The 22,792-nt window shown below is 40.0% G+C and overlaps 2 protein-coding genes across 7 annotated transcripts in view; one reads left to right on the plus strand and one right to left on the minus strand.

Moving 5' to 3' along the window:
* The window catches only part of KIN (Kin17 DNA and RNA binding protein), a 30,525-nt gene extending 17,265 nt beyond the window's left edge, over positions 1–13,260 (minus strand). The window contains exons 1-7 of the mRNA XM_005885304.2: positions 13,089–13,260; positions 9,638–9,732; positions 7,102–7,145; positions 6,897–7,019; positions 5,201–5,382; positions 4,368–4,416; positions 3,369–3,426 (exon numbers count right to left, since the gene is read on the minus strand). Coding sequence (XP_005885366.1) covers positions 3,369–3,426; positions 4,368–4,416; positions 5,201–5,382; positions 6,897–7,019; positions 7,102–7,145; positions 9,638–9,732; positions 13,089–13,202 — 665 coding nt within the window. The 5' untranslated portion in view covers positions 13,203–13,260. The remainder of the gene's footprint in view (positions 1–3,368; positions 3,427–4,367; positions 4,417–5,200; positions 5,383–6,896; positions 7,020–7,101; positions 7,146–9,637; positions 9,733–13,088) is intronic.
* A 134-nt stretch (positions 13,261–13,394) lies between these two features.
* Positions 13,395–22,792, plus strand: part of ATP5C1 (ATP synthase, H+ transporting, mitochondrial F1 complex, gamma polypeptide 1) — a 23,660-nt gene continuing 14,262 nt past the window's right edge. For 2 of the 6 annotated variants that reach the window (XM_014532592.1, XM_014532594.1), the window contains exons 1-2: positions 13,395–13,546; positions 21,844–21,878. In XM_014532592.1, the coding sequence (XP_014388078.1) occupies positions 13,476–13,546; positions 21,844–21,878 (106 nt within the window). In that variant the 5' untranslated portion in view covers positions 13,395–13,475. Of the gene's footprint in view, positions 13,547–21,843; positions 21,879–22,409; positions 22,445–22,792 lie in introns of all 6 variants that reach the window. The other 4 variants (XM_005885305.2, XM_014532595.1, XM_014532591.1 and 1 more) reach the window with 3 other exon arrangements.

Here is a 22,792-nt window from a genome sequence, read left to right on the forward strand (position 1 = left end):
GACTGAACAGCAGGCTGCGTGGGGCGACCAGGCCGGCAGGGGGGTTAGTGAGGGACGACCAATGACTGAACAGCAGGCTGCGTGGGGCGACCAGGCTGGCAAGGGGGGCAGTGAGGGGCGACCAAACAACCGAACAGCAGGATGCGTAGGGCAACCAGGCCGGCAAGGAGGGCAGTGAGGGGTGACCAGGCTGGCAGAGAGGGGTAGTGAGGGGTGACCAGGCTGGCAGCGGGGGCAGTTAGGGGCAATCAGGTTGGCAGGCAGAGGAGGTTAAGGGTGGCAGCGGTGCCAGTTAGGGGCGATTAGGCAGGCAGGCAGGTGAACAGTTAGGAGCCAGCGGTCCTGGATTGTAAGAGGGATCCCTGAGAGGGCGCAGGCTGGGCTGAGGGGGAACCCCCCCCCCCCGTGCACAGATTTCATGCACCAGGCCTCTAGTTCATTTATAACAGATCAGTGGAAGCAATGAAGGAGTCATCTGCATCCCTTACAGGACTTGGCACCAGGAGAACATGTAACCCTTTCTTGTCTTTATCTCCTGCTACCTTCTCCTCACCCCTTCAGCAATTGTCAATATAACCAGAATAGCACAGTGATGACAGCACTGGCTTCAGTGTTAGGCAGATTAGGGTTTGAGGCTATTACTCCTAGAACTTTGAGTAATGAACTTTTCTAAGCCTGTTCCTCATCTATAAATGGGGATAATAATGTGACCCAACTCTGAGCTCAATTGCAAGGATTAAATGTTTGTAAAATGACTGCTAGAAGTCTAACACATTATTGTCAGCTCTATTTTTTAAAGCAAAGGTCTTAACACATCACTTAAATATTTTTTTTATTGCCTGACCTCCTAGTTGACAGTGTAAATTCTAATTTTTTTTAATGCCAATATAAAATTGTCATCACTGACTCCAGAGTACAAGCTCTGACTTTTATGTTCACTGGCCATTGTAAACAATTTGCTATTAACTGAGCCATGCATGCCTTTGCAAATTTTCACATGCCTCTTTTATACCAACAATAATCTCTTCATTTTTCTCCATTTGTTAAAATTCTTTGAGATCCATTATTCATGAGGTTTCTTGAATTGTCATTTTTTGAAATGCCATAGCACTTTATGGTATACATCCCACTCCACCATGTATTATAATCATTTGTACATGTGACCCCTCGTTCATAGTAGGGAGGGACCATAAGTATAAATTTTCCCCCCTGTAATGTAGCAGTAACTATGATGTGACTCATAAGATAGGTGCTCAATTAAGTTTTGCTGACTAAATGAATCTTACCAGTCTAATTCTTTAATATGTCATATTTACAAAAGATGAAACAGATAAATATTTGCACAAAGCTATGGTGGACATAATAAGTGTGATGACTAAAAAATACAATAGAATTATTTCCCATCATTTGTTTTATTTTTAAAAAATTTAAAGCATTTAAAGACAGCATTAGAGCATTCTTTTAAGAGAGAAACAGAGGAAGATCTCTCACACACCCAGAAGGTGACAAAAGATAAGGCAAAGAGAAATTTAAAGACTCTGGTCATGAAGACAAGAGGGATGCAGCCACAAGCCAAAGAACACAAGTAGCCACCAGAAGCTGATCCCCCTCCAGGGCCTCTGGGGGAATACAGCCCTGCAGACACCTTGATTTCAGAATTCTGACCTCCAGAGAAAGGAGATTTCCACTGTTTCAAGCCACCTAGTTTGTGGTAATTTATTACCACAGTCACAGAAAACTAATACAAGGGTGATGAATTTGGGCACCACTGGGACCAACCTTTACCTTCATCTACACTTAGGTATAACAAATAAAAAACGAGAATGGAGAAAAATACAGAAGGGTCCAAAACCATGTGACATGTATGTTATGATATATTCAAGTCTTTCTTCCAGGTCATATCAATATTTTAAAAAAAATTTTCAGATGTATCATATACAGAACTCAACCAACTTCTTCATGATACCTAATGTAGGTGTTAATTCTGAAATATTTTGATTAAAGCTAAGACATTTGGCAAGCCATTCTGAAGCAGTTATACATTGCTGACTCAGCCAGTCCATTTCCTTCAATTCTCCTAGCCACTTTAGTCATGCCAAGTAGGCACTAGCCTATAAATTAACGCCACTCTTCCCCCAAAAGACTGAGAGCCTTAAAAACACAACATGTAAAATACAGTTTAAAACTAACTCCACATATATCCTGGTACCTTCCTGAACATCTTCTCTTATATTTAGCTTATTAACCTCTTTAACCAAACTGAATGCATTGCATATCACAAATAGTGGCTATTTGGTAAAAGAATATATAACTAGAAAAGAACATGAAAAGTGAGAAAGCCCTGACTAGTTTGGCTCAGTGGATAGAGCGTCGGCCTGTGGACTGAAGGGTCCCAGGTTCGATTCCGGTCAAGGGCATGTACCTTGGTTGCGGGCACATCCCCAGTAGGGGGTGTGCAGGAGGCAGCTGATCGGTTTCTCTCTCATCGATGTTTCTAACTTCTATCCCTCTCCCTTCCTCTCTGTAAAAAAATCAATAAAATATATATATTTTTTAAAAAGTGAGAAGTACCTGACTACATGCTATATCAGAGTTTGGCAAACTACAGCCTGAGGACCAAATTCAGCCTGCAGTCTATTTTTACAAATATGATGTTACTGGAACACAGTATTCTCAATCGTTTACATACTGCCTATGTTTACATACTGCCTATGTTTGCTTTCTCACTCTGATAGCAGAGTTAAATAGTTGTGACAAAGACATACGTGACCAACAGTGACTAAAGTATTCACTATGTGGCCCTTTGCAGAAAAGTTTGTGGACTCCTGCCTGTACCATGCCATTTAGAAGAGAAGGCAACTCTTACTGAGTGACCACTCGGGCAGTTATACAGTACTAGGTGGTGGTACCAAGGAGATGGCTCAATAACTTAGCCTCTATTCTCAGAAAATTGTAACGCAGCAGGTAAAGCAAGAAATGTATACCCTCGCTAACATTTAAACTTGCTAAGTGGACTATGAGAGAAAAGTAAACAATACTGTAGTAGCAGAGGAACCATTAAGTGGGGGAGGATGGGTGGAGAAGTAATAGTTTATCCATTCGAAGCCTTTAATCAAAAGACAGTCATCTTATGACAGGCAAGTAAGAAAAAAACAAACAGCTGCTAATCCCCCTAACATACACACACACACACACACACACACACACACACACACACACCATCAAACAAAAAACAAAAAGTACAACCAGAAAAAAATAATTCACAATACTGCAGTTTTTCTTTTTTTTAATACTGCAGCTTTTAAAATGTAGTCATCAATATTTCACAGAAATTCTCAATTTATAAGATACCTGTTCATGCAGCTCACCTTGACTTGGAAGATGTTGCTGTCGAACTACATGCTCCTTTATTCAAATTAAATGCCACTAGGAGAGAAAAATTGGTATTCCATATTTCAGGAAAATGATAATAAAAATTATCAGATAAGATGCCACATATATCCACATATAAATTCACGGGCATTTTGTTTTTGTTGTTTTCCATGGGCATTTTGAATAAATGAGAGCTGGGATGCTCCCATCCAGAGGTCATAAATTCCTGTATAACATGCTGGATGGATGCTCACAGGGCTGGGAAAGACCTTCGTGATCGAGCGCTGTAGCAGACAGCCTGCACTGCCTTTCTACTCCACTGCCCCCACACCCCTCACTAACAGAAATTCAATTTTGTTTAGGCGCCCATACCTCTCAAACATGGCTCAAAGGATGCAATGGTCTGAATGTTTGTATCTCCCAAAATTCATACCTGAATTAGCTGAAAACATAATGCCCAAGGCATCAGGATTATAAGGTGGGACCCTTGGGAGGTGATTAGTAAGGTTCTTTTGTTCTAAATAAATCAAAACAATCCCATTCCCTTCCCCGTGACTGTTCTTGAGGTGGACATGTGACCAATGACATCAAAAAGAAGTCCACTGGCGGGAGGAGTATCTGCTCATAAGGAACTCCTGGAGAGATGCTCTGTCTGTCATCCTCGGGACAATGCCGAGTCTGCACATGACGGCTGGAAGTGCCAGCACCCACCTCGTGTCCAGCTGCTGGTAGTTCAGCATACTGAACTACCCTACCTCTGGAACTCTTGGCATGGCAAAATAGTTCCTTATTGTTTAGGCTAATTTGTTATTTGCCAGTTTTGTTTTTATTTGTAGCTGAGGGCATCCCACCCAATTCATCAGCAATTCCTTTTTATTTTATCGATGAGAACAATGCAATCCCGACAGATTGCATCTTGCTTCCAAACATGCCAACTTTTAGCAGAACCAATACAAAAGGATCCACATTAATAAAAGAAAAAGAAGTAAGATTACCTTTCTCTTCATCATTTTCTCTGCTTAATTCTGTAAAAACAGGGGCTTCCTTGGGGAGAAAAAAAAAATTTGAAGGTTGGTTTACAGAGCATTTACTATCAATATTCAATACTCCTGTATTAGTACTTGCTACCTATGTTGCAATGTAGCTCTAAGACACAACTCTAACATGATTAAGATCCTAATTAAGAAATTATATGTATTGTAAATATTCTCCAATTGAGAATTATTTTATAGGATTTTTTTTATCTTTTGTTCTCTGTTGTATACCCCATGCCTAGAAGAGTGCCTGGCACATAGGCAGTACCCAATATTTTTGAAATAAATGCCTTCATCTACTTATTCTAACCCCTGAACCATCACCATGCCTGCCCTCCCTCCCCCATTTACTCGAGTGTTGCCCATTACTTAAGACTTCTCAACCCAGGAATTGTGTCTACCCTCAAATATTTTATGTCCTCCCTAGGCTGGAGCAAGCTCTGGCCCCCTACTCTCCCACAGTTTATCTCCAGCCCTGCATTAATTACAACCAGGAGAAATTATCTGCTTATTTCTTTCTCATTAACTATTGCCTCTCTTGAGAGCTACAAACATTGAGGTTTAGAAGATTATACAATTACTTAAGATTGTGAAGTCAGTAAGTCAGGAATTGATCCAGGTTTGTCTCAACTCCAAAACCTGGGCTTTTACACTCAGCCATGCTCTTTCTCCTCCTAGTTAAGGCACAATACCTACAAAACTCAATTCAATACTTAACAAAATACTTAACAAAACAAGCAATTTTGCTTCTTTGGCTGTCTTTCTATTGCCTCTCCCAATAATATTGTGCCCACCTGTTCTTTCCCTTCCAGACCTCTTCTCACTTGTTCTTCAATAAATTTAGCAGTTTTTTCTTCATCATCAAGGTCCTGCTTCTTCTTTTTCTCTAGTTCCAGTTGCCGGCGGATAGTTTCCGGGTCCCTGTCTATATACTGAATATACCAGCCTTTAGGTGTCTCATCCACTTTGCACAAGCCTTAAAAAAAAAACAGACATCATAAATTTGCACATAATCAACGCTGAAGGTAAACATAAATGTTCTATTTTTGCATTCTTTACACTTCATTCAAATATAGAAATTCATGCAGTACTTGAATTTTCCATATTTATAGTTAACAGGAATAGTCTCTGTCTTTGAACATAAAAATTACTATTCTGATTTTTAGCCACCTCTAGGTTGAGGAAACATATTTAAACAAGGAAAACACATGAAAGAAGTATTATCTTGCTTGGTAATTAATCAACTGTTTGTGTCTAACAACCAACGTGTACATATTTTGCTAATGTAACTAAGTAGAAATTATTCCCCTAAAATGGAATAAAATAGCACACTGAATAAGTAAAACATTGAATAAGTAGTACATTGACACAAAAATTTCCTTCTCTTTTCTTCTCCCCAATTTTTCATCCTATAAGATTAAAAATGAATAAAGCAATACATTTTTAAAATCTCCTTAAGAGGGGTAAGAAGTTTCTTAAAGTGAAATGAACATGGGGGCAAAAATGGAAGAGGATTGATAATCATCCTTAATCTAAATGAGAAGTTGCTGCCCTAACCGGTTTGGCTCAGTGGATAGAGCGTTGGCCTGCGGACTGAAGGGTCCCAGGTTCGATTCCGGTCAAGGGCATGTACCTTGGTTTTGGGCACATCCCTAGTGGGGGGTGTGCAGGAGGCAGCTGATCGATGTTTCTCTCTCATCGATGTTTCTAACTCTCTGTTCCTCTCCCTTCCTCTCTGTAAAAAAAAATCAGTAAAATATATTTTAAAAAATAAAATAAATGAGAAGTTGCTTCAGTGATAAACTTGGCACTGTCAAAAGAGCAATTCCAGACATTTATATTTAGTTGTACTACACAAAATCAACCCTGGAATATTATGCTCCTCTCCCCATTTTGTTTTTTAATCCTCACCCAAGGATATGTCTTTCATTGATTCTAGAGAAAGAGGAAAGGAGAGGAAAAGAGAGAGAGAAACATCGATGTGAGAGAGAAATATTAGTTGCCTCCATTACTTGCCCTGACCTGAATTGAACCCTCGACCTGGGATTGAACCCTGGAACTGGAATTGAACCCTCAACCCTTAATTGTATGGGATGATGCTCTAACCAACTGAACCACATCAGCTAGGACTCCACAGTTTTTTGTTTAGTTCTGTTTTAAATTTTTTTTTATGTTTTTATTGATTTGAGAGAGAGAGAGAGAGGAAGGGAGGAGAGAGAGAAACATCAACGTGAGAGAGAAACATCATATGCACCCTGACTGGGGATCGAACCTGCACTCTGGGAATGTGCCCTGACCGGGAATCGAACCCACGACCTTTCGGTGAATGGGATGAGATTCCAACCGAGCCACACCAGCCAGGGTCCACAGTTTTTAAATTACCTTACTCATCCTCTTTCTAATACATTTACACAGAAACTATGACACACTCTCTCTCTTCCTGAAATGGAGCCACATAACTGCTATTATTCAAATATGTCTCATTCTTACCTTCTCTGCCCAGCCACTTGGTAAAGTCAGTCAGAGTTTCCCACTGAGTGGCATTCATGTGGATGTGCTCTCGGTGGCTGATATACTCATTATAAACAATGTTGTTGTGAACTCTCTTAGTGCCTAAGAACAAAATGTGAAACTGTTGATCCTGAGCAGGTTATAGACCAGAAAGTTTTCTGTGCACAACTCATAAAATGCTTACCAAAGCGTCTCCTGAGAAGTTCTAGAAAGTCATTTCGGAATTCCCTAATTAAGAAAGAAAGGAAAGCATTAAGGTAATTTCTATAAATATATAACATTATCTTCCTGAAATTTAAGCCATTGTACAGTTTGATTCTCAAATGATGTATGAAACATTTGATGAATATTTGTTATGAATCTTTCAAAACTGAACAAGGAACGAATCCCCAAAGATTACAGCTTACAAGAATTAGAGTTAAAAGTCAGTTCAGAGTTAAAACTTTTTGTGTTGGCAAAACAGTTGTAGCAAAAGTGACTACACATTTTTGGGGAGGGTCCTTCATGAAGTCTCTTAGCACTATTGACTGTGGCATAACAACCCTTTCCTATTGATGATAGCAAAACTGCCCTTATTTCACAAGAAACTGGCTCTCAGTGTGTCCCTCTGCACTGAGCTCACTGTGTTAAGTGCTAGATAAACATAGGTGAATAAAACATGAATCTTCACCTAGATTGTAATCTAGCAGACCCAATCATAACAAAAGTCAAATTGAAAAAGAGATGTAAAAAAAATGTCATAGGAAGAATTAAGGGAGATACCCAGAGGTGCCTAGAGGTGATTTGTAATATGGGTGGTGAAGTGTAAATAGGATTTTTATAGGTGAAGAAGAGAAGGCCATGCCCAGCTGGCACAGAGACATGAAAGATGAAAGATTCACATGTTTGAGAAATGACGATCGAATTCGGCTAACATTGAAGACAGATAAAAATGAGTGTGAGAGGGTAGAATAGAATAACAAGGAGAAGATGTACCTAGTAACTGGACTATGATGTTAGGGCTAATTTTTGAAGTACCTTGATGGTCATGCTAAAGAGGTTGGGTTTATGCAGACAATAGAAAAGCATGAAATAATTTACTTAACTAATTTGTGACAATCTGTGGTTTCGAAAGATAATGCTGTTGGAGTGCACACAATAATAGTTCCCACAGTGTGGTCCCTAGACCAACAGCATCAACGTCACCTGGGCACCTGGGCACATTATAGAAATGCAATGTCTACAGCCCCATCCCAGATCTACTGAGTCGGAAAGTGGGTGTGGGTCTGCCATTCTGTCTTCACAAGCCCTCAAGGTGATTCTGATCAGGCACTGGCTTGTGAACCACAGGCAGAGAACAGGTACTAGTGCAAGAGGAACAGAAGCTGCAGGTTGGGAAACCAGTGAGGAAGTCACTGAAATCTTTTAGGTGGAGACACTGAGGATGATTACTGTGACTGTGAGAATAGAAAGACATAGGTTTAAAGGACATTGTAGGGGAGAATCCACATGAAGGTATTTCCAGAGGATGCTGAGGTTTGCAGCTTGGCAGTCTGCATAGGCCGTTTTTAGCCAGCAAAGGATAACCAGGTGTGGTGGGGAGAATCCTATGTTCAGCTTTAGAAATGTTGACTCTGAGATGGCCCTCAGAAATATAGATTAGAATTGCCCAGAAAAAAAAAAACAAAGGAACTATAACTCAAGACAGATGTTATGAATGAATATCCAGACTTAAGGAATTTATGTTTATCCAATCATAAAAGTAACAGAAGAGTAATGTAACTCATGGAGACTGTAGAGTGGGGTGAAAAGAAACCAAGCGGGACCTGAAGGACTTTCTACATTTGAGGAGCTGGGAGAGGAAGAGGAGCTAATGAAGAAAGTGAGCAGAGGGAGTGGTAGGAGGAAAACCAGGGAAGAAGGTAAATCAAAGAGGTGTTTCAATTGAGAGTTAAGATTTAATCCACTGAAGAAAGATCAAGGAAAAGGAAGATGGAAAAAGGCACGAGTGACTCTTTAGGAGTCTGACAGAGGCGGAAGGCAGCTACAGTGGATGGAGGGAATGGGAAGGAGGTGGCAAGGAAAGCACTGAGTGTAGATGGCTCTTGCCAGAATGGTATTTCCCGAAGTGCACCACAAGTACCCTGGTGGCATTCAAGATGGTACTAAGATCAAAAGGTCTAGAACTTTAGAAAAAAAGAGATGGAGAGAAGAAAGACTAAATATTATTAATAATTAATAGCTAATATTATTGAGTACTGGTACTCTTCTAAATAGTTTATAAATATTACTCATATAGCCTCATATAAACCCTATGAAGAAGAGACAATACCTGGAAGAGGGTACTATTTTTAGTCCCATTTTAGAGATAAGATTAAAGCCCAGAAAAACTTAAGTAATTCACCCAGTCACATAGCTCATGAGTGGATTTAAAGGACTTAAAGTCAGGCAATCTGACTCCAGAGCTGTGCTCTTAGCCACACTTGTTTTAAAAGAAAAGATAGTTTTGTTTGTTCGAAGTGAAAAGAAGGAAAAACTGAATAGTGAGGAACATTTTTTTAAAATAATTTCATACTATGACAAATTGTACAAGGAAGACAGAAACTGAGTACAAATATATATATAGCTATCATGTTAATATGTAAGGATAAACAGAGCCTCCCGTACATAAAATATTAAGCATCTATTAAATGTCCAACTGAATGAGGCTTATGAGATAAGAATGTCTTTGAGTTACTTACTCTGAAAAATAATCCATAAACTGCTGAGGATTTTCTGAAGCCAGCAATAGTTGTCTCTGATGAGATTCGGACATACAATGACACTTAAAGCCATTCTACAAAAATGTAAAGGGAGTAATTAAATTCTGATTTAGGTCATCATAATGGGGCCTAAGTAGAAGTATTTAATTAAACTCTAAAAAGTTGCTCTTTGATGATAAACTGTAAAAAGTAATAAAATTACTAGCCAAATTACCAAGCTGAGTTTTGCAACCCTGCTAATCAAAGAATAATTCCAAATATTAGAGACAAAAAAAACAGTGCTTTAGAAAACATTAGTAAGAAACACTTCTACGTACAGTAACATAGGAATGATTTCATTTTTTGTGTGTGTCAATTTAACAAATTACTGTTGAGTACCTATTGCACACAGAGTGTTATACAAGTGCTTTGAGGAATACAATGAAATAAAATGGGTCATTAATTTCCAGTAAGGACACTATTTTCCACTCTCTTTTCTGTACTTTGGCTATTACCCAAAATACATTGTTGCATATTACATAAACCTTATGTTAAGCATACTAATCTATATCTGCTCAGATGGTTATAAAAACACTAGCGGCCCAGTGCATGGATTCGTGCACATTGAATTAGAAGGTGGCCAGCGGGACTGGGCCAGACAAGCCGGACACCCCCTGGAGCCAACCTCCCATGGTCCCACCCCTGCTGGCTGCACCTGGGGCAGCGCCGGGGCTTGTAGGGCATCTGCAGTGTGAGTGGGGTCTCTCTGGCAGGTGGGGTCCCTCGGCCTGGCCTGCGGGGATCAAGCCGAAACTGGCAGTCCGACATCCCCAAGGGGTCCCAGAGTGCGAGAGGGCATTCTACAAAGTTGCTATCACTTGGCAGCTTCTGTGTTGAGAGTCTGCCCCCTAGTGGTCAGTATGTGTCATAACTACCGGTCGGATGGTTGGACGGTCACTTAGGCTTTTACATATATAGATACATTTTGACTTTGTATCTTTCTACTTAGCATTTGAACCTGATTCTTCACTAGTAATAGAAATGAAAAATGTGCCTCTCCTCCTGTAACCCCCACCTCAGTGAATAGGACGTATCACACCCAAGTCAAGACCAAGGCCAGCATTCTAGTGTCCTTCTCTTTCATCCTACATTCCATAAATCACTGAGCCCAGTCAGCTTTCTTAATAACTCTTATCCAGTCCCTCTGCTCAATCCCATTGCCATTGTCCTGATTTCAACACTAAATCTTGATTAGGGTAGTTTCAAGAAAACCCAAGGGAGTGGATGGGCAGGAATGGAATACTCTGGACCTGACCTTTCTCCCCCTCAATCTTCCAATACTGAAAGACAGAAGACAGAGGCGGAAACTTATTAGGGTCAACTTCTCCTCCCCCAGGCTGTCCTCCCAGGTAGGGAAGGGAAATAAACAGATCTGGGGGCAAACAGGCCAGAACCACCACAAATGCCTTAAGAAAGTATTAAGCATTTACTTTCCTTTTCCCATTGGAACTATATTTTAGGATAACATTTGAAGATAACTGAATGGCCCTGGCTGATGAGAAAGACTCATTTTTACAAATGAGTAGCAGCCAATAACAAATGTAGAAAGAATTAGACAAATAACCACTCTGCAACTCCTAATGAAATAACTGACTCAGGCAAAGATGCTAAAACACACAGGTGAAAGGAAAAATAGATATACGGTCATGATTCCAAAGTATCATCCTACTAGTTACATGCTCCTGCAAGAGGGAAAATATTACTTTCTAACATTACTTTACAGGCTGTCATCTTTACATAATCATCTTAGGGCTTCCTTATGTGATGCAATATGAAATACTCTGAATCACCTATCAAGTATTTGTCCCAAAATGTTTCAGCTGAACCTAATCAAGTCTTTAGATATCAACAATTACAAGAGTCAGAGAAAGAAGGCAAAGACAATTAAAGGAAACAATTTAACATATCCAGAAAGTGTCAATGTTCTGATAACTGACTGACCTAGTATCTTCAAATCAATGGTAAGAAAAAAAGTAGGAGAGTGGAAGGAAAGGGTGGAGGAAGTGTGTTCTACTGTAATTTGAGAATTTAGGGAGAATTAAAAGTTCTAATAACCTGGAGCACAGAGATTTTTAGGGAAGTGAAAGCACTCAGTGCGATATCACACTGGTGGATACGTATCATTAGACATTTGTCCAAACCCATAGGATGTCCAATACCAAGAGTGAACACTAATGTAAACTATGGATTTTGGTGATAATGACATGTCAATGTAAAATGGCTTGAAAAATAAAGTGTATTTTTTGTAAGCCCTAATAACCAAATCCAATTCATAGCTTTTGATTGGATCTTGTTGTTTTTTAAATTGCTTTAAAAGCAACAGGGGAACAACTGAGAAAATGTGAGTTTGTAGTGTGTATTAGATGACATGAAAGAATTTCTATTAATTTTGTTATGTGTGATGACATATATTGTGGCTCTGTGGAAAAATATCCTGATATTTTAGAAATGCATTTTAAGTATTTAGAGGTGAAATATCCTGAAGTTTGTACATTACTATAAAACATTTCAGAAAAAAGTAAATATGACAAAATACTTAAAATGTTAAATCTGAGTAATGGATATATGGATGTTCAACTAGTCTCTAGTTTTCTGTGTGAGAATTTCACCTTGATTCAATTAGAAAGAACTAAAGAGAAATGAAAAGAAACAACAATATCAATGTTATTCAACATGAGTCCCACTAAAATATCTCATCCCTCACACAGAATTGCCTAGCGTTCTCCCATCCTTACCCAATTAAATCTCCAGAGAAAAATATGATCACATCACTAGCCTATTCTCAGTTCTTCAAGGCGATTCATTCATCACCCATCTCATGGGAAAAAGTGTAAACTCCATTGCACAGCACACAAAGCTTTTCAAGATCTGACCAAAGACGACCCCCCGCCCCCAGAGTCATTTTAAACATACTTCACTCATTTAAAATACACAACAATCTTACAAGTAGGTATAGTTATCGTTCCCATTTTACAGATAAGTAAACAGGCAGAGAGAATGTAAGTTACTTGCCCAAGGCCACACAGCAATTAAGTGGTGCGGCAAGGCTTCATAATTCTGACAGTCTGACCCCGGTCCACATCTCAACCACAATAATCTCCCGGCCCGAGCACATGGTAGCTGCTTAATAAATTATTGTTGGATGAGTAGTGTGCAAGAACTTATTTCTTCTTTTTCATCTGATCCTGAAAAGAGGAGTGAATCCTAACAATTCTGTTTCTCTTAGCAGGGAAAGGTCCCTACTGTGTTGACTAGCTGACTCGCCCAGTACAGACCCCAGGACGAGGGACCTGAGATCCACGCCTTCACCTTCAGCATCGGGGGCTTGAGCCCAGGTTTCCAGCTGGACAAGGGAGAGGACGGGGCATGGGGCCCTCCCGGGGCCGCTTACCTCGTCCCGGCACTGCTTCTGGCACATCTGGCAATACCAGCGCAGCTTCTGAAGACCCTTGGATTTGATCCTGTTGGCAATGGCCTTCGGGGTAAGAAAATCTGACTTCCCCATCGCGACCACCGCAGCAACCTCTCTCCGGAACCCAGCGCCCAGACAACCGGAAGCGGAATCGAGCCGATAGGAGTGGGCGGGACAAATACCAGCTCCGAGCCGGAGGAAGGCGGGGCCTCGGAAGGCTGGGCCCTAAAGCTCGCGAGGTTTACCTCGGTTTGGCGTCAGGAAGCGAGACTGGAGCAGGAAGTGGGGCGGGAGGGGCCTTGGGGAAGCTCCTGCACATGCGCGGGGAGGCCCGTCTGACCGACCTTCACCAGGGCCAGTACCACCATGTTTTCTCGGGCGGGCGTCGTGGGGGTCTCGGCCTGGGCCGTGCAGCCGCAATGGTATGGCAGCTTGCGGTAGGAACGGGAGGGTTGCAAGGGTTGGAAGGACTCGATAAGGGGGAAGCGGGTGGAGGCGTGTGGGACGGAACAGGGGTCGCAGCCCGGCCGGGCCCCCGGTCCCTGGAGGCCCCGGTCCCCGGAGGCCCCGGGTGGCCCGGGGTGCAGGAAGCGCCTCGAATCCGGGAAGGGCACGTGAAGAGGCCGGAGGGACCGCGCAAGGTTACGCCACGTCTCCTGAGGCGGAGCGGGGCGGGGGGAGGGCCGCGAGGAGTTGTCATCTGGGACCTGGGGACTGAGACCTTGGGCCGAGTTAATTTCAGGGCGGTCTTGTATTCATTCCGCTAACACAAATACTTGCGCTCGGAGCTCCTGCTCTGTGCCAGGCCATGAGTATCGTGCAGGTTTGACCTGGGCCCACATAGTGAGGGGGAAGGGAGGATCCAAGGCAAGGTCTAGGGAAGGTTAAGTTGTGCTTTCTGTCCTTGACGCCTTTTGAAACTTCCCGGGGTTGGACAGAGTTTGCATGGCCGGTGTAGAGCGGAGTGACCCTTTAATAAGAGCTGCTCAATTCAGCCAGAACGTTTATTGAGCACCGACCTTGCAGCGGGCGCTTTGCTGCGCACCAGGGAATCAAATGAGTGCCCTGCGTGGGCCGGGGGTAGTTTGGGTGCAAAGGGGACCTTAAAAACCTGTCTGTGGGCGAGGAAGAGAAAGACACCTTACGGTATCTCAAAACCATTATGCTGAAGCAGTAACCCTGCAAGGTCATGAAATTGTCCCAAGGTCCTGAGAGGAGGAGGAGTTTGGATTAAGTAACTGTCTTGCAATTTTTAAGGATTTTAAACATTGGTTTCCAAAGACAATTGCGTAGTAAAAGGCCTAGGGATAGGCACATAAACGTTGGCTTGTGGTGGGACCATATAATAGGATGAAATATCTATGTTAGAGTCGGAAAATTTCAGGCACAGTGCTAAGGAGATCTTAGTTATTGTCTGTGAAGCAATTCCCTGGGTTTACAGTAAGGGAGAATTCTAAGGAGCTATAGCACTAAACTAGATTTTGGTATCCTTGTTTATGTGTAGGGACTATAAAGCATTAATTGAAATAGGTATGTTTTCCACTAAGAAACGAATTTATAACAATAGGGTAAGGAAGTAATTTAATATGCTGTGAAATGCCTACAGGGGAGCAATGGGCAGTGGCAGCTCATCCCAGGCTAATCCCCTGAATCTGTCTCCAAAGCACCCCTTTTCTCTGACTTCCCAGTGAGCTAAAGCAGCCCAGCCTAGACTCTCCTGTTGCTTCTTCTATGCCCTTTCTTGTTTCATTGTCCTAAATATGTTTTTGCTGTGGCCAATGAATTCTTCCTTGCTTTTCCACAAAAAAATAAATAAATAAATAAATAAAACTGTAGAAATAACTAAAAAACCTCAAAAACCTATAAGACAATTTGAAGATCTTTTAATAAAGAATTATTTTAAGTGAAAGCTCTCTCAGTTTGAGACAACTAATTCTGGGGACCTAAATTGGAACCTCAATCATCAAATAAAGGTCATAGTCCTGACCTTAATCCCCTTGGAATGATGGTTTTAAATTGGTAGGTTATGAATATTCATCTAACATTGGTGTTCCACGTGGAAAGCATATTTTACCCTCTTCACATTTTCCATCATTCTGGGGGCCTGATGTCTTTCCTACCTATTCTGCCCTTTTCTTTCCCATTCATTATAATTGCCTTGTAAATTCAGAAATGAAAACCATCTTAATGTTTCACACTCCACAGAAGTAATTTGAGGGGCAGAAAAATACCTTTGCTTGAACCATGAAGGGGCATTTCCTTGGTTCTGTTTTGGTTATTGAAAATTTTTAAATGTGGATTTGTTACAGTTTTTGCTTCAGGGAAGTTTGCATTCTAACATTAAACATGAGGCTTAATTAAAATCATGATGAAATTATTTTAATTGTTTAGGGAATCAGCAAGTACCCTAAACTTTCAGAAATTAACTTTTTTTTTAAAGTAGCATTTACGAAAATGGACATAAGAAATTTGAGGAAGAGTCTCCACTTTTTCCATCTCAAATTAGGGGAAAATACATCTCTATTTCCTACCTAGTGTTCCACATTCTCTAAAATGGAACTATTTTATAACTAGAGGCCTGATGTGGGGGCCGGCCGGGGTTTGGCCGGCTGCCCCCCCCAATTGGGGTGGGGCGGCTGGTTGGGGGCAGGCCCGGTTGGGGGGAGGGGCCAGTCTGGGCTCCGATCAGGCCAGTTGGCCTCCCCAGTGCAGGTCATAGTGACTGGCTGTTCTGGTCTTTCTGCCGTTCCGGTCACTTGGCTTTTATATCTATAACTAGAGGCACAATGCACGAAATGCGTGCAAGGAGCTCGGTCCCACCTTGCCTCGGCCCTGGCAGCCCCAGCTTTATTATTATAGATAATAAAAGTGTAATATGCTAATTAGACCAGACAGCCGAACGACCTTCCGGGCAAAGCTGGGGCTGTGAGGGCCGAGTCCCTTGCACGAATTTTGTACATCGGCCTCTAGTTTATAGATAGGAGACCAATGGCCATAAATTGAACTAATACATTGAAAAGGAAAAGACATGGTATTTCAGGAAAGAAAAGGAAGATTGTCATCTTAAACTAAAAAAGCAGATATTTACTTGTAAATGTAAAAAATGTGAGGCAGCAGAGTGTAATATAAGATGGACTGGAGCCAGACTGCTGGGGTTTGAATCCTGACTGCCACTCCCCTGGCTGTGTGACCTTGGACAAGTTTCTCTGTTTCTCTACCATTTTCGTAACTGTTAAATGGAGGTAATGATACTACACAATTAATGGGTTAGTGCAGGGGTCCTCAAACTACGGCCCGCAGGCCACATGCAAATACAAATATTGTATTTGTTCCCGTTTTGTTTTTTTTACTTCAAAATAAGATATGTGCAGTGTGCATAGGAATTTGTTCATAGTTTTTTTTTTAAACTATAGTCCGGCCCTCCAACGGTCTGAGGGACAGTGAACTGGCCCCCTGTTTAAAAAGTTTAAGGACCCCTGGGTTAGTGTGAGAATTTGTAAAGAGCTGAGAGCAGTGGGAGACATGCTGGTGTGGACTCAGATGTATCAATTGAAAACGAGTTTATAACTAGTTTCTATGTAAAATATAATGTAAGAAGGTTTATTGTACTTGTCAAAGAAGACTTGATCATGCGCCACAGTTGGTAAAGAAGTGCGAGGGAGTCATTTTTTGTTCAAGGGGCAAGTGGACTTTCACACAGACATTCAATATTAGAATTACACATACTTAATAATTTTCCTTAATAATTAGTGTAGGGGGTGGGAGGTGAAAGGGGACCTAGTATATAGTGATGGGAGAAGATTTAACTTTGGGTGGTTAGGCACACAGTGCAATATACAAATCTTGTAACATGGAAACCCACACCTGCAACCTGTATTATCATGTTAACCAGTGTCACCCCCACTAAATTTAATTTTAAAAAGGAAAAAAAAAAGAATTATGAATGCTGCTTCCTTAATTTTTATATTACACAGCATTTATAAGCTCCTTAAAATTCTTTGATAAATCATTCATCTAGCGACCTCTCTAACTCCCTCCACACTGCCTTCTTCAGCTTTCCTAACAATACTGTATAATCATAGTAAATAATGGTAATCCACAATATGTGTAATTTTTCCATCCACTGTATTTGATAATGTTTCTAGTTTTCCAAATAATCTAAATGTTTCTCAGGACATGATGCAGTTCTCTAGAACATACAACTGATTCAGAACTTTATCTTTTCATTTGCATATATTGATTATTCAGTAGATAGAGCAAGATATCCTTAAAGAGAGTTCAGATCAACTCATGGTTATTCTGTACTCCAATTGTATTTAAAAAATAAAGTTGTAGCATAGATTGACATCTTTAGAACTAAATGAAGGCTAAGCATGAGAGTTCTTCAAAACAGGGAATTAGACCATGAGCACAGCATGAAGAATCACAAAAGATCTTACCTCTTCATACCTCATTTGGGATAGTATGGAAACCCAAAGAACTCTTTAAAACTCAATAACTCTTTGAGTTTTAAAGAGTTCTGTGTTCATACAAATATGGCATGCAATTCACATTTGTTTCATATCATATTCTCTGATTAGAAACTTGTGTCAATCAAGTTGGAGTGTCTGCCTAAAACTATAATGTCCAAATGTCACTCCTTATCCTATATAATAAAAGCCTAATATGGTAAGTGTCCAACATACCTTGTATGTTTTAGCTAAAAACTCAGTCAGACACAGCACCTAGATTTTCTCCTGTGGTATCTTGTAGAAGTTGTTTTGTTGTTGTTAATTTTCACTGGAGGATATTTTTCCATTAATCTTTGGAGAGGGGGAGAGACAGAAACATCAATGTGAGAGAGACACATCGATTGGTTGCCTCCTGCACACCCCCAAACCAGCTGGGGATCGAGCCTGCAACCAAGGTACATGCCCTTGACTGAAATCGAACCCGGGACCCTTCAGTCCACCAGCCAGTGCTCTATCACTAAGCCAAATTGGTAGGGCACCAACACCATTTGTAGAAAAGGGTATCCTTTCTCCATATAATGACTTTTGCTCCTTTGTCAAACTTAAGTTAATGTACTTGTGTGAGTCTGTGGGCTCTGTATTCTGTTCCATTGATCTACTTGTCCATTCCTTCACCAATGCCACACTGTCTTGTTTTCTGGAATTTGATAGTAAGTCTTGAAATCTAGTAGTGTCACTTCTCTGGCTTTGTTCTTCTTCACTGTAGTGTTGGCTATTCTGGGTGTTTTGCCTTTCCATATAGACATTAAAATCAGTTTATTGATAGTCACAAAGTGGCTTGCTGAGATTTTTATTGGAATTGTAATAATTTCAGATCAAGTGGGAAGAATTAACTTGTTAGCAACATTGAATTTTCCTATCTATGAATATGGAATTTCTCTCCATTTATTTGAATCTTTGATTTCTTTCATCAGTTTTGCAGTTTTCCTCATATATGTCTTACACACATTTTGTTAGGTTTATATATGTCTTTGTATGTTTTAACAATTGTGGTAAAATATACATAAAATTTGTCATCATAACCATTTTTTAAGTCTTCAGTTTATGGTATTATTTTTTTTGTTGTTGTTTTTTTTAACTCGAAACCCTAATTGTTCATACCTGGTATAAAGAGAAGAATTGACTTTTGTATATATTAACCTTGTATCCTGTAATAATCTTACTATAAATGGTTATTAGTTCCAGAAGTTTTTTTGCTACTTCTTTGGGATATTCTACCTAGACAATCATATCACCTATGAACAAAGACAGCTTTATTTCTTCCCTTCCAGTCTATATACCTTTTATTTCATTTTCTTGTCTTATATTAGCTGGGACATCCAGTATGATGTTGAATAGGAGTGGTAAGAGAGGACGTCCTTTGTCTTGTTCCCAATCTTAGGGAGAAAATTTCTAGTTTCTCACCATTAAACCATGGGGTTTTTGGTAGATATTCTTTACTGGATAAAGGAAGTTTTTTTCTTTTATTTTTAATTTGCTAAAAGGTTTATCATGAAAAGGTATTAGATTATGTCAAATGATTTTTCTGCATCTATTGATCATATGATTTTTCTTCTTTAACCGTTGATGTGATGGATATTACTAGTATTTGATTTTTGAATGATGAACCAGCCTTGCATACTTAGAATTAATTCCACTTGGTCACAGTGTATAATTCATTTTAATATATTGTTGGATTCATTTTGCTAATCTTTTGTTGAGGATTTTTGCATCTTTGTTCATGAGAGATATTCTCTGTCATTTTTAATATATTTATGTGATTTCAGTATTAAGATAATGCTAACCTCATAAAATTAGGAATGTTCCCCCTGCTTCTATTCCCATTATTTTTTTTTGGAAAACATGGCATCAACTACTATATTTACTGATAGTTACAAATCTATATCACAAATCTCAAAATCTAAAACCTACTGGAGCCCTGGCTGGTTTGGCTCAGTGGATAGAGCGTCGGCCTGTGGACTGAAGGATCCCAGGTTCACTACTGGTCAAGGGCACATGCCCAGGTTGTAGGCTTCGTCCCCAGTTGGGGGTATGCACGAGGCAGCCAATCAATGATTCTCTCTCATCATTGATGTTTCTCTCTCTCTCCCCCTCTCCCTTCCTCTCTGAAATCAATAAAAAATATATATATTATAAAAAAATAAAACCCAGTGGACATTTCCACCTGGTTCCATGGTCTTTTAACTATATCATATTCAAAAATCATTTTCTCCAGGGAGATCACCTGCACCCACTTGATCTATCTTGGTTAATGACAACACCATCCACTGAGGTCATTAAATTAGAAAATTCTGGGTCATTCTTATTGTTTTCCTTTTCACTCTTTTTTTAAAAAAATATATTTTACTAGTGGCCTGGTGCACGAAATTTGTTCACATTAAAAGGGAATTAACTAGAGGAAATATTTTAATATTGCTATTTGCCCTTTCTCTATAATAGAAGTGTCAGAGATGAAAGGAAATTAGTAAAATGTATATGAAAACCCCCCTCCTGTCAGAGTCTGGGGCGCGCCACGGAACCCAGAGTCAAGTCCCCGCCCACCTGCGCGTGCCTCGAAATCGGGCGAGACCCAGACCCAGCCGGCCCCACCCCTGTCAAGCCCCACAGTGCGGGGGGCGCAGCCTCAGGTCCGCAGACCTGGCACAAGGGTGTGACGACCATTTTCATATTAGCTCTTTATTATATAGGATAGCATTGATTTCGGAGAGGAAGGTAGAGCGAGAGAGAGAGAAACATCAATGATGAGAGAGAATCATTGATCAACTGCCTCCTGCATGCCCCACAGGGGATCGAGCCTGCAACCTGGGCATATTCCCTGACCAGGAATCAAACCCTGACCTCCTGGTTCATAGTCCAATGCTCAACCACTTAGCCACGCTGAGCTCCTTTTGACTCTCAAGAATTTGATCTCAAACTTCATCTCTTGTTGGCTTTGCTAACATCTTAGTACAGGTTCTTGCTTTTGTTTGGAAGTTGCAGCAGCCCCTATATAGTTTCCATGTCATCAGTATTCCAACATTATGTTGGGCTTTTCACTGCCATCCAAGATACTTCACTGAAAAACTAAACTGATTTGTTGGCTTATGGATATTCATTTCCTTATTCCCTATAAAATAATATTTAAACTTATTAAACCAACCCATGTCTCCAACTTCAAAACGATTTCCCGTTCCTAGAAATATCCTCCTTAGTCCTTTTCTATGCACAAATTTACTGATCTTCAAGTCTTCCATGGACCTTTCTGGGCCAACACAAGTACTTTGTATGGATTTAAGGGCTGGAAGATAATTTATATTTGGTAATATGTTGCCTCCCTCCATAGGGCAGGGATCCTTTCATATTTATCTTTCACTAACATTACATTTAAGTCATTTTGACTTTTATGCATTATACTTTAAAGATTATAGAAAATTTTCCATGTAAATTTTATGTAAATCTAAATTTTCATGAATCTTGTTTATGAGATAATGGTATCCTTCTTGTGATCAGAGACCATATCCTGAAGAACAGTAGCTATTTAGTAAATGTTTATTGAATTGAATTGGAAAAGTTAAGAATTAGTTGGAATAAAACTTTCGCACATTTTGTTATGTTAGAATGTATAAGTGTTATTGAAAAGATTTTGGTGAACTGAAGAAGTCAATGAATGCTTTTTTAAAAATATATTTTTATTTATTTTCAGAGAGGAAGGGAGAGGGGGAGAGAGATAAAAACATCAATAATGAGAGGGAATCATTGATCTGGTGCCTCCTGCACACCCCTACTGGGGATGGAGCCACAGCCTAGGCATGTTCTCCAACCTGGAACCGAACCATGATCTCCTGCTTTATAGAATGAGGCTCAATCACGGTGCCACACTGCTGGGCAAGGAACGCTATTTTTAGAGGTGGCTGACCTAGAAAGTTGGGTAACCTAACAAAGGAAAGAACTTTTCTTTTGGCGAAACAATATAGGCAAAGACATGAAGGTGGGAGAGCATGTATGAATGCCAATGTGAGTTCAGTGAAAGGTTTGTGTTAGTTAAATAAAATCAGGCCTTTGATACAGGATTAGGTATCCAGTTTTGAGAGATTTAAAAATTAACATATATATTTAGAGTCCTATATTTAAGTAATTCTTTATGGGGTATTCTTTAAATAAACATATTAACTTTGAAAGTTTTTATTATGTAATGGAGCTATTTCTCAAAAAAACTAAAATATTTTTAAAACCTTTCTTCTCAGGATCCAAGTTCGAAATATGGCAACTTTGAAAGACAGTAAGTACTTTAAGATAAAAACATCAATAATGAGAGGGAATCATTGATCTGGTGCCTCCTGCACACCCCTACTGGGGATGGAGCCACAGCCTAGGCATGTTCTCCAACCTGGAACCGAACCATGATCTCCTGCTTTATAGAATGAGGCTCAATCACGGTGCCACACTGCTGGGCAAGGAACGCTATTTTTAGAGGTGGCTGACCTAGAAAGTTGGGTAACCTAACAAAGGAAAGAACTTTTCTTTTGGCGAAACAATATAGGCAAAGACATGAAGGTGGGAGAGCATGTATGAATGCCAATGTGAGTTCAGTGAAAGGTTTGTGTTAGTTAAATAAAATCAGGCCTTTGATACAGGATTAGGTATCCAGTTTTGAGAGATTTAAAAATTAACATATATATTTAGAGTCCTATATTTAAGTAATTCTTTATGGGGTATTCTTTAAATAAACATATTAACTTTGAAAGTTTTTATTATGTAATGGAGCTATTTCTCAAAAAAACTAAAATATTTTTAAAACCTTTCTTCTCAGGATCCAAGTTCGAAATATGGCAACTTTGAAAGACAGTAAGTACTTTATCTCAGTATGTGAATCAAGAAAAACTAAATTTTGGCAATAATGCTTTCAAAGATATGCTACCTTTTTAAGCCCATTATATATTATGTCAAAATTGACAAAATAAATCTATGTCATATGTGTGGGGCATTGAACTTGTTTTAGATGCTCAAACACTGAGGTGACACATGGTTGTTGGAGTCTATTGTCTGAAGAATGATCCTATATAATAAAGAGATAATATGCAAATTAACCCTCATGCCCTCACAAGATGGCTGCCTATCACCAGGCTGTCAGGGGGGTTAGTGAGGGATGACCAAATGACTGAACAAGCAGGCTGTGTGGGGCGATCAGGCCGG

The sequence above is a fragment of the Myotis brandtii genome, unplaced genomic scaffold (assembly GCF_000412655.1).
Source record: "Myotis brandtii unplaced genomic scaffold, ASM41265v1 scaffold9, whole genome shotgun sequence".
Lineage (NCBI taxonomy): Eukaryota > Metazoa > Chordata > Mammalia > Chiroptera > Vespertilionidae > Myotis > Myotis brandtii.